This window comes from Canis lupus, chromosome 14, assembly GCF_011100685.1.
Source record: "Canis lupus familiaris isolate Mischka breed German Shepherd chromosome 14, alternate assembly UU_Cfam_GSD_1.0, whole genome shotgun sequence".
Lineage (NCBI taxonomy): Eukaryota > Metazoa > Chordata > Mammalia > Carnivora > Canidae > Canis > Canis lupus.
The window spans coordinates 38341588-38354257 of record NC_049235.1 but is presented as its reverse complement, the minus strand read 5'-3'; the positions used below and the strand labels follow the sequence as shown (position 1 = coordinate 38354257).

The window sequence follows — 12670 nt, the reverse complement described above, 5'->3', positions numbered from 1 at the left end:
CCACTCAAACATGGGTTATGAGCAGAGACTTCTCTTTTCACCCTGCTTAGGTGTCATCCTCATGAAGCCCCTTTACAGTCTTCACGCTGGAAAAGCACACATTTAAAATACTCTATTGGAAAAAATTAAAAAGTAACATATTCTATTTCATCTGGATAATGGTTAAATGGATGCTTAAAGTTTAACTTATTTACTTTTGAGTAATCTCTAAACCCAGTGTCGGGCTAAAACAACCCCAAAATCAAGAGCTGCATGCGCTTCTGGCTGAGCCCGCCAGGTGCCCCGGATGCTTGCTTTCAAGTTATCTGTTAAACTCCAGATACTCTTGGTACCCCTGTCTACATATGTATATATTGGAATTGAAAGACAAACGAGCACCCAGTAGAGCCCCTGGCCACCGGTCACACCATGTTCTCAGTAGTACGTAGGGGTGCTAGCTCCATTTTCTCTTGAATATGCACATAGTGTAGCTGCCAGCTTTCCATGGAATTCCACAGGATTGGAAAGGGAGGCGGCCTAAGGCCGATAGGTGGCCATATTATCATTGTGTGTCTCATTCACTCCAGTGGTCGTGGAGTCGGACTTCGTGAAATATGAGAGCAAGTTTCAAAACCACGTCAGTGGGACCGTTGAGACAGCGCTGGGGAAGGTCAAGCTGAACATTGGAGGCAAAGGACTTGTGGAAAGTCAGTCTTCTTTTGGGACCCTGAGGAAGCAGGAGGTGGACTTGCAGCAGCTCATCAGAGATTCCACGGAGAGGTAATAAGAATTCTGTTTGGCATTTTGGATTTTGACATGTATCACATTTAAAGGTCATTCGGTTGGACCTTTGTAAAAAGGGTGAGAGATGGGAACTTTGCCCAAAAGCAAACATTACTGAATGACAGTTGTGCTGAAACTTTATGAGAGCTCCTCCTTTAGTCTGGGATTTCTTGGTTGTTCTTAGCCTGAGTGGGGAGACAAGGAAAGTGCCACTTTTTTTTTTTTTTTTTTAACTGAGGTATGACGACATATAACATTGTATTAGTTTCAGGTGTACAGCATAACAATTTATTATTTGTCCCTATTGCAAAATGTTCACCACAGTAAATGTAGTTAACATCTCTCACCCTACCTAATTGCAAATACATTTTTTCTTGTGATGAGAACTTTTAAAATTTATTCTCTCAGCAACTTTCAAACATGAAATACAGTATTATTAACTACACTCACCATACTGTACATTACATCTCTAGGACTTATTTCATAACTGGAGGTTTTGATCTTCTTTATCTTCTTTACTCATGTCACATACCCCCCACCCCCCGCCTCTGGCAACCACTAATCTAATCTCTGTAACCAGGAGCTCGTTTGTTTGTTTTGATTCCATATATATAAGTGAGATTGTGCTCTTTTTGTCTTTCTCTGTCTGACTTAACTTCATTTAGCATAATCCCCTCAAGCTCCATCCATGTTATGGCAAGATTTCTCCCCCGCTTTTTAAAAAATTTATTTGGGAGAGGGAGAATGAGCACAGAGGGAGAGAGAGGACTCCCTGCTGAGCAGGGAGCCCGATGAGGGGCTCAATCCCAGGACCCTGAGATCATGACCTGAGCAGAAGACAGACACTTAACTGACTGAGCTACCCAAGCGTCGCAGGATTTTTTCTTTTATATGGCTAAATAATATTCCACTGTGTATGTATTAAATTCGGATCCTGACCCAGTTTCAGCAGTGTCGGAGAATTCAAGTGAATGCTGATACTATCTACCTAAAGATAGTATTAGATTCGCAGGGTAAGGTAAACTAAACGTCCAAAAAAGACTGTCCTCAACCTTTACTCTGGATCAGATGGCAGCAGCAAGCCCAGGCTGTTACTTGTGGTTTTGGTCACCCGTCTACAGACTGGAGGTTCCCACGACCCCCTCCTTGGACTTCAGATGCCCTTCATGAGTCCAGGTTGTTAGCTGTACTTCTGACCAATGGGCTAGAAGTCAGATTCCCCCTCCTTGAGTTCAATTAATTTGCTAGAGCAGCTCACAGAACTCAGAGAAATGTTTTACATAGTAGATCACTGTTTTATTATAAAAGGATATAACTCAGGAACATCCAGGTGGAGGAGATGCATAGGGAAGGATATGGGAAAAGGGTGTGGAGCCTTCCTGTTCTCTCCAGGTCACCACTTTTTCCAAATCTTCATGTATTCACTTCTGGAAGCTCTCTGAAACCTGTCTTTTTGGGTTTTTAATGGAGGCTTTATCACATAGGCATGATTGATTAATCATCATTGACCACTGGTGATTGATTCAATCTCTCTCCCCTCCCTAGAGGTTACGGTGGAGGTACTGAAAATTAAAACCTTCTAATGACATGGTTGGCTCCCCAGATAACCAGCCCCTATCTTTAGGTTACCAAAGGGCTTCCCAAAAGTCAACTCATTAACATAATGAAAGACATCTTTATTACTCTTATCACAGGAGATTCCAAGGGTTTTAGGAGCTCTGTGCCAATAACTGAGTTGAAGACAAAACATGCATTTCTTACAATAAATAACAATATAACACATATCCGCCATATATCTTTATCCATACATCCATCCACGACACTTTGTATATTTTGGCTATTGTGAATAATGCTGCAGTGAACATGGGAGTGCAGATCTTCTCAAGTGAATATTTAATACTTTGCATCAATACCCAGAAGTGAAGTTTCTGGATCATATGGTAGGTTTTTTAAGATTTTATTTATTTATTCATGAGAGACACAGAAACAGAGGCAGAGACATAGGCAGAGGGAGAAGCAGGAGCCTGCAGGGAGCCTCATGCGGGACCCGATCCCAGGACCCTGGGATCACAACCTGAGCTGAAGGCAATGCTCAACCACTGAGCCACCCAGGCACCCTCATATGGTAGTTCTATTTTAAATTTTTGAGGAACCTTCATACTGTTCATACTGTTTTCCATAGTGTTTGCAGCAATTTACAATTCCATCAATGGGACCAAGGGTTCCCATTTTTCCACATCCCCTCCAATTTTTGTTATTTCTTATCTTTTTGATATTAGCTATTCTAACAGGTAGAAGGTGATATCTCATTGTGGTTTTGATTTGAATTTCCTTGATCATTAGTGATGTTGAGCATATTTTCATGTGGCCACTGGCTATCTGTATGTCTTTTTTGGAAAAATTGTCTACTCAGATATGCCCATTTTAAAAATTGGATTTCTTTTTTCTGTTGAATTATATGAGTTCTTTATATATTTTATATATTAACTGTACCAGGTATATGATTTGCAATTTTTTTTCCCATTGAGTAGGTTGCCTTTTCACTTTGTTGATGGTTTTCTTTGCTATGCAAAAGTGTTTTAGTTCATAAGTAGTCCACTTGTTTATTTTTGCTTTTGTTGCTTTTGCTTTTGTTGTTTTAGTTCATAAGTAGTCCACTTGTTTATTTTTGCTTTTGTTGCTTTCAGATTAAAAAAATCATTGCCAAGGCTGATGTCTAAGAACTTACTACCTATGTTTTCTTCTAAGAGTTTTATGATTTCAGGTGTAACATTGAAATCTTTAATCCACTTTGAGTTAATTTTTGCATATGGTGTTAGAAAATGGCCCCATTCTTTTGTGTGTGGCTGTTCAGTTTTCTCAATGCCATTTATTGAAGAGACCATCCTTTCCCCATTTTATATACTTATTATAATTAAATGACCATATGTGCATGGGTTTATTTCTGGGCTCTCTGTTCTGTTCCATTAATCTATATGTCTGTTTGTATGCCCAAATCATACTGTTTGGATTAGTGTAGTTTTGTAATATAGTTTGAAATAAGACAGTGTGATGCCTCCAGCTTTATTCTTCTTTCTCAAGATTGCTTTGGCTACTCAGGGATTTTTGTGGATCCATTCAAATTTAAGAATTTATTTAGAGTTTTTTTTTTCTTTCTCTGAAAAATGCATTGGAATTTTGATGGAAATTACATTGAATCTGTAGATTGTTTTGGATAGTAGGGAAATTTTAGTGCTATTATAATCCGTGAGCACAGAGTATTTTATTATTATTTTTCAATTTATTTTTATCAGTGTTTTATACTTTTCAGTGTGCAGAATATTCACCTCTTTGGTTAAATTTATTCTTAGATATTTTATTCTTTTTGATACAATTATAAAAGGAATTATTTTCTCAATTTCTCTTTTTGAATGTTCATATCATGGAACAGATTTTTACATATTGATTTTGTTTCCTGGAACTTTACTGAATTTGTTTATTGGTTCTAACAGTTTTTTGGTGGAGTTTTTAGGATTTTCTATATATATAGTATCATATGCAAATAGTGGTAGTTTTACTTCTTCCTTTCCTGTTTGGATGCATTTTATTTCTTTTTCTTGCCTAATCACTCTGGCTAGGATTTCTAATACAGTGTTGAATAAAGTGCAGAGGGTTAGCATCCTTGTCTTGTTCATAATCTTAGAGATAAAGCTTTTAGATTTTCACTGTTGAGTGTGATGTTAGCTGTGAGCTTATTATATATGGCCTTATTATATTGGGATATATTCCCTCTATACCTACTTGTTGAGGGGTTTTATCATTAAAGGGATGTTGAATTTTGTAAACAGTGCATTTCTTGAGATGATCATATGATTGTTATCTTCCATTTTGTTAAGGTGGTGTATCACACTGATTCATGGATATCATCCTTGCATCCCTGGAGTAAATCCCACTTGATCATTATGGTGATCCTTTTAATGTGCTATTTTCTTCAGTTTGCTAATATTTTGTAAAGGATTTATGCATCTATGTCCATCATGGATATTGGCCTGTAATTTTCTTTCTTTTTAAAAATTGAAATATGATTGACAAGCAGCATTGCATTAGTTTGAAGTGTACCACATAATGATTTGGTATTTGAAATCACCACAAGTCTTGTTAACATCTGTTACCCTACTGGCCTATAATTTTCTTTTCTGTGGTGGTCTTGTATAGTTTCAATATAAGAATAATGCTGGCATTATAAAATGAGTTTGGAAGTATTTTCTCCTTTTCTACTTTTTGCAAGAGTTTGAAAAGGATTGCTATTAATCTTTAAATGTTTGGTAGAATTTGTCAGTGAGTTGTGTGGTCTTAGACTTTTGTTTGTTTGGAGATTTTGATTATTAATTCAATCTCCTTACTAGTAATTGGTCTGTTCAGATTTTTTATTTCTTCTTGATTTAGACTTGGTAGGTTGTATGTTTCTAGGAATTTATCCTTTCCTTTAGATTTTTCAATTTGTTGGTGTATAAATTGTTCATTGTGGTCTCTTATGATCGTTTTTATTTCTGTGGTTTTAGTAGTAATATGTGTCCTCTTTCATTTCTTATTTAATTACTTTAAATCCTCTCTTCTTGGTGAGTCTAGCTAAAAGTTTGTCAATTTTGTCTATCCTTCCAAAGAACTAGCCCTTAGTTTCATCAATCTTTTCTATTGTCTTGTTATTCTGTTTCATTTATTTCTGCTCTGGTCTTTGTTATTTCCTTTCTTCTAATAATTTTGGGCTTTGTTCTTCTTCTAATTCCTTGAGGTGTAATGTTAAGTTGTTTATTTGAGATCTTTCTTGTTTCTTAAGCTGTAGGCATTTATTTCTATGTACTTCCCTCTTGGAACAACTTTTGCTGCATCTCCATTAGTTTTGGTGTCTATTTTTGTTTGTCTCAAGGTATCTTTTTATTAATCTTTTGATTATTTTTTTGACCCATTGTTCCATGACATGTTGTTTAATCTCTAGATATTTGTGAATTTTTCAGTTTTCTTCTGATAATTTATTTTAGTTTCATACCATGTAGTTAGAAAAGATTCTTGATATGATTTCAGTCTTCTTAAATATATTAAGAATTGTTTTGTGGCCTAAAATAATGGTCTATCTTGGAGAATGTTCCATATGCACTTGAGAGGATTTGTATTCTGCTTTTAGATAGAACCTTCTGTATATATCTGTTAGTCCACCTGGTCTAACATGTCATTTAAGGTTGATATTTCCTTTCTGATAATCTGTCTGAGATCATCTATCCATTGATGAAAGTGGGATATTGAAGTCCCATGCTATTATTGTATTGCTGTCTATTTCTTTCTTTAAGTCTGTTAATATTTGCTTTATGTATTTAGGTGCTCCTATGTTGGTACATAAACATTTACAAATGTTATATTCTCTTGTTGGGTTGACTCCTTTAACATTAAATAATGATCTTCTTTGTCTTTTATTATAGTCTTTGTTTTGAAGTCTATTTTGTCTGCTGTAGGTATAGCAAGCCTAGCTTTCTTTTGGTTTCCATTTTTATGCAATATCTTTTTTCCAGCCCTTCACTGTTGGTTGTGTGTCCTTACATCTTAAGTGAATCTCTTGTAGGCAGCATATAGATGGTTCTTGGGTGTTTTTTTAATTTTTTTGTCCATTCAGCCACTCTGCATTTTTATTGGAGAATTTAGTCCATTTACATTTAAGGGATGCACCCTAAAAAGATGTTGCTTCAGGCAAAAATGTAATTTTTTTCAATTGTGCTATTTATAAAATGCCAACAAGGAGAATGCTATGTCCTACATTTTTGAATATTGATATCAGAAGCAGGAAAATGACTTTCCCTTTAGCTCCTGCTAATTTTCTGATTAGGAAAAGAAGAAAGCAGGGGGGTTGGTTTTAGCAGAAGGGTTGGTTTTCAACTTTGAAATCTTGAAGAAAACTCCACATTTATTCGTTGTTTAGTTTGTAGTAAATACATTTTACCCAGTGAAACTCATTATTTTTACCTTATGTTTATTGAACACTCAATAAATAATTTTGTTGAGTGCCTTCTATGTGTTGTGTAATGTTCTGCATTCTTGGTCTTGGGATGCTTCAGTGAACAAAATGCCAATGTCTGTTGTGTATTCTAGTGGAGAGACACAAAATATACAACTTAGTAAAATATACAGTAGGTTGATGGGGATTGGTGGAATGGAGAAAAATATAGTAGGAAGGGGGACAAGGTAGCTAGCAATGGGGTCTGTGGTTTGAAAAAGTGGCCAAAGAAGGCATTGCAGAGAAGTTGGCATCAGAGCAAAGATTTGAAGAAGAATAGATTCAAGTATAAGGATATCCTGGGTAAGAGTGTTATAGGCAGAGGTCAGTATGGCTGGAGCTAAGTAAGCTGGGCAGGAAAAGGGGAGATCTGAGGGGGTAAAAGGAGTTTATGGCAGGTCCTGAAGGGACTTGCAGGTTGCTAGAAAGATTTTACCTCTTCTGCAGAGTGATATGGGAAGCCACCAGAAGACTTTGAGCAAAGAAATGACATAATGGGACTTATTTTTTAGAAGGATCATTCTGGCTGCTGGTTTGAGAAGAGACTGGGTAAGTGGAAGCAGGGAGTTCAATTTAGAGGTTATTGCAATAATTCTTGTGAGAGATGATGTTTCAGTTTGTACATTAACATATGTGTTTTCCTATGTAGTTTTATAATCTTTTTTTTTTATTCTTTTCAAATAGGAAATGCAACTCCAAATAAAGAGAAAACTCACTTGCATTTAGGTATAGGTGGTTTATCTCCACTTTCCCAACATTCCTGATATTATATGAAATATAAAATTCATCCATTGAACAAAATTATGTTTAAAAAAATTAGTGAGTAAATAATACCAAAGAAGTCATATGTCAAGCATTTAGTGGGTGGATTTTGTATAGATATTCAGAATGCTGGGGCAACTGCAGTCTTCAAAATTTATTCACTAACCCCTGGTGCTTAACAGATTTGAAAGACCTTGGCTATTATTCAATGCCTCCCAGTACTACTGCCTAGGACTCCAAGACTCTGGCAGGAATCTTTTTGGTCAGACAACTTTAAGCTCTCTCTGGCAATGCCAGGTGGAAGGGACAGCCACCCCTGTCTGTGATAGTCATGGTCTTTAGTTTCCTTTCTCTGTGGCTTTTTTTCTTTGCTAGGGAGGCATTTTACTTTTCTACTACAATACTTGGGACATACCAAAAAAATATCTGTTGCTTATCTGAAAATAAAATTTATCCAGGCATCGTGCATTTTTATTTGCTAAGTCTGGCAAATAAGGGAGAAGAAGGACAGGTGGCTGGGAGTGTCCAGGGGCCCCTGTTTCTCAGTCATCAGCCAAACCTCTATAGATGAGCCCTGTTTTGCAGTTTTGTCACTTCTATTTTATGAACCACATTTGGCAATGCTTTATAATCATATTTCCCAGTATAGGTTTTCCAAACCCTCTTCATGATTCAGGTGTAGAAGATAGTGCCAACAGAAAGCATATGGAGAGGGGTCAGCAAGTAGAGCTAGGAGAAAATATTCTGAAGAAAAAGAAGTTCTTGCCAGCAGTTCTAAGTGGGAAGTCAGGGAGAAAGGGAGGGGAAGGAAATAAGCATCTTCTGAGCACCTACTGTGTGCCACGCACTTTATAGCACAGACATAATGTGTGCATATACTCTGCACAGCTCTCTTCTTTTACACTTAAGAATCTAAGGCTCAGGAAGGAAAAGTAACTTGTTTTCAGTCCCAGAGCTCAATTTGGATGCTGGAGCTGGGATTCAACCCAGGATTTGCTGGCTCCAAGGCTCCTGTTCTTTCCTCAGAATTGTATTTAAGTGGCTGTGAGGCAAAGAAACTAGCTGAGGTAAAAGTAGCTAAAGTTCTAGCACAGGATGTAAAGGTAAAGTGTGAATGCAGGTTTCCAGTACAGTGGACCAGATGCATGAGTAACCAAGCCCAGTGCATGGCTAGGCTTGCCCACCTGGAGGTTCCATACACAGGGATGAGATCATCTCAGGAGGGTCTTTAGAAACCTATTCATTGTCGAGGTGATGGGGAAGAGGGGGTGGGGATGGAAGTGACATCAGGAACATGGTAAAGAACACATTTAACGTCTAGAAATGGGAGATAGGTCTTATGACAGAGTCACCTCCTCCTTGTTCTGTTGCTAAGAGGTAAAGGTGAGCTACAGGTGAGGAGATGGTTGGCAAGGGAAGAGTCTGCCAGTCATGGGATAGAGATCATGTAGAGCGAATATTCTTACTTCATGGTGGAATCATAAAACCTTATCTACGTTGTCTGCCTGTCTTTGGACTCCCACAACATCACTGGATTGATAAGGTGCTGTTTGACATACGTGTGGCCTTGGGAGTGGTAATTAGTAATGCTTAAGTACTGTACGTTCTTGAGCGCTTATTTGCAGCCAGTCATTTTATTTCAGGTCATTTAGATAAGTTGTCATCTGTGTAAAAGTTACTTTAGTCCTCAGAATTCAGAGTATTAGCTTTATTGTCCATGAGATGTGTGTACATCTCAAAAACAAACTTCATCTATCCTTGAAAAAACAAGCACCCGCATATATAACATTTATCTAGCATTGTTGGGCATGAAGGTATTCTACTGTAATTAACCTTCCACACACCTGGAGCTGACCTCTTTGAATGAGAGCTCTATGTTTATCTTAAAACATTCTTGATGGAAAACTATGCTAAGATATATCAGGAACTTTTTTTTTTTTTTAATGGAGAATCCCACGTTTATTGAGACCTTTGCATAATGATTTGGGTTCATGTTTTATTCTTAAGATCCACTATTATTTTGTAATAAACTCTCATTTTTCTGCCCTGTCTCCCACGGTCAGCAGCCATCTGTTACTGCCTTAAGTAAAGCTACCACACCACACTCCACCCCATCTCTGCCCCTGATCTATTGCTTCTAATCTCCTAGGGTCTTGGGGAAGTTTATCCCTGGTAAATAACTTCTGAAAGTTGGTATGTCACTTCTGCCCCTGGTCTGTTTTCTTAGCTGTCAATGAAGTATCTGGACTAGATGGCCTTTGAGGGTTTTCTTCTGGCTAAATGTCAGAAGTGAGTGGACTGCAGGGTCCAGGCATCAGCCCCTTCTTGAGTTCAGGCCTTGGTTTCAGCTGATTCCCAGAGCAGATACCATTCTCGTTTTCTGTTGTATTGTGAAGCAAATTCTGGTAAAACAGATTACATTTCTGTATGAATATGTGATAATTAGAAATTTGGCTCTTCATTAAGAATTCAACTTATAAATTACATGGAACTAATTTAGCAGTGCCAGCAATGGCATGGTAATGACAAACCTTCACAGTTATTAAAAATATTTCAAAATTATACTCAGTCTTATTATGTCTAAATATTTCTGAATTCCAAAGTTCTACACATAAAAATTTTAAATGCTCCTCTTTATTATGGGCCACATCAGACCTCGCTAAAGTTCCTACAGTAGCTCTCATGAGTAGTCTTTCAGTGTGCCATCAACTCTTACCCGGATTAAAAGTTTTTTTGAGGATGGGGTTTTGAATGCGCATGTCTTTCTTAAAAAAACAAAAAAAACCAAAAAAAAACAAAAAAACCCACATTGCAGCGAGGTTGAAACTGGTCTTCCTTCCAGCCTGATACATTTCCCTGTTAGCCAGCAGAGGGTTCGGAAATCCTTTTTGTTTTGGTGCTTGACTCAGTGTGGGCATCATTAGTTTTAACGGAGTTTGGGCCTAACAATTTATTTTTTTTTTTATTTTTTTTTAAATTTTTATTTATTTGTGATAGTCACAGAGAGAGAGAGAGAATGAGGCAGAGACACAGGCAGAGGGAGAAGCAGGCTCCATGAACCAGGAGCCCGACATGGGATTCGATCCCGGGTCTCCAGGATCACGCCCTGGGCTAAAGGCAGGCGCCAAACCACTGCGCCACCCAGGGATCCCTGGGCCTAACAATTTAAAGACTTCTGGCCACACATACTTGGGGAACAAGAGTTTCTTGAATCTGGTCCTTTCATTTATTCTCTTTTTTTCTTTGTTTCTTTCCTCAGGGCCAGCCTTTAAGTAGTCAAAACAAACCAGGGAAGTGCATCCCAAACTCTGGGTGTGGGAGCAGTAGCAGCACCTCATCATGCTTTTCTCTTGGCATTGGTGGTAGGAGTATTCTAGGCCCATCATGGATTGGTAAACTTCAGGCTCATTTTTAAAAAATAAAAAAAAATGGGGGGGGTACCTAGGTGGCTCAGGTGGATGTTTGCCTTTGGCTCAGCTCATGATCCCAGGGTCCTGGGGTCTAGTCCCTTGTTGGGCTCCCTGCTCAGTGGAGAGTCTGCTTCTCCCTCCTGCTCATGATCTCTCTCATTCTCTCTCTCTCTCTCTCTCTCAAATAAATAAATTAATAAATAAATAAAATCTTAAAAAAAAACCCAATTCTGGAAACGTAGACATATATAGAAGAGTATAACTAACAGTAATATACCACCTCCTCCCACTCCTGGCTTAAAAAAGATCTTTTTCTTTAAACCAAGACATAGGAGGCATCTTTTTCTCCTTCACTGCCCTGGATTTCATTAATAAGATGGGATTAGTGTTCCCAGGGTATTTGTGTGAGAATTAAGTGAGAGAATATAAACAAAGCTTGGCACATGGCGAGTTCTCACTGCATGTAGCTATTAGTGGGAACACTTCTATAACTACTGCTATTATTGCTACCCCCAAATAGAGCCTGGCTGTAAAAGCCAGCAAAGGTCAGAGCTGTCAGAGGGAAATAAATGTGTATTGAAGGCTAAGTCGCCTTCGATAATGGAGCAGGGAGATGCTGAGATTTGGAGGAGAAATAAAGTGAAGTCCTTGGAGTTTCTGACGTGTGGCATTTCTGGCGTTCACATCTTGGGGGAAGCAGGCAGCCGTGTAGTCCCCGGTAGGAGCCCCACCGTGAGAGGACTGCCTTCAGGGAGATTGGGAGAGTATCTGGTCCCTGCCTGTAGCAACAGCCTGGCTTCTTCCAAAATGAGTGTGGACCCGGACATGTGGCTGTGCCATGAAGGCTGGAAAGCAGGGGGCCTGTCCCTGTGCGTGTTTTGTCACAGGAAGTGCTTGTTAAATTCTTGAATAAAACTAGATGAAGTCCTTGAACAACATCAGGAAGACGTTAATGGGCCTTGTCTTGGTCACCCTATTCTTGGTGGGAAATGCAACTATGAAGCTTTCAAGGCCCCATCGAGTTCACTCTTTTTAAAAGATGTCTTTCTCGAGACCCCTGGCCACACTCATCTCTGGGCTGTCTGAAAGTCAGTCAACTTACTGTTATTATTATTATTTTTTTTTTTCAAATTCTTCTGTCTCCTGGTTTTGGCCTTAGTTCTTAGGATTGGGGGCTCCTGGAAGCTTGTTTGACCTGTTATTTTTATCCACTATGTAAATCATGGCCAACTAATAACCCTTCATGTGGGAGACAAGGGCACTCTGGGGATTCTTTCCAATATTTAATCCTGGGAGTGGTTTTTATTTATTTATTTATTTATTTATTTTGCAGAACCTGCCCAGCCTATGATCTTTACTTTGACAGGTTACTTCGGATCTTTTTGGAACTAGGTAGGATTTAAGTCCTAAGGAGAGACATTCAAATACTATTTTCTTCTAAGATTGTTAGACCTCGTATTTCATCAAATTGAAGATGCCATCCATTGTAAGATGCACCACTATTGTACCTACCAGTAAGAAAGAACACTGCTAATCAGCCCATCTCACCCATCAATTTTAAAACATCCTGATTTAAACTGTTAAGATGTGAAAAAAATGCGTGTCTTAAAGTTGATGAGATGTAGTACTCAAAATTGGATTGCCTGGAACGAGTCAGGAGTTCAAGTTCAGATGAGCAGGTGTTTAACCCACCTGAGCCTTTCACACAGGGTCT

At 38.3% G+C, this 12670-nt stretch overlaps 1 protein-coding gene across 3 annotated transcripts in view; it reads left to right on the top strand.

The window, feature by feature from the left end:
- The window catches only part of GSDME (gasdermin E), a 75765-nt gene that overhangs the window by 17425 nt on the left and 45670 nt on the right, over positions 1 to 12670 (top strand). For all 3 annotated transcript variants that reach the window (XR_005369540.1, XM_038557134.1, XM_038557133.1), the window contains exon 3: positions 567 to 759. Coding sequence is in view for 2 of the 3 variants with exons in the window: in XM_038557134.1 (XP_038413062.1) it covers positions 567 to 759 (193 nt within the window). In the remaining variant the exon portion in view is untranslated. The remainder of the gene's footprint in view (positions 1 to 566; positions 760 to 12670) is intronic.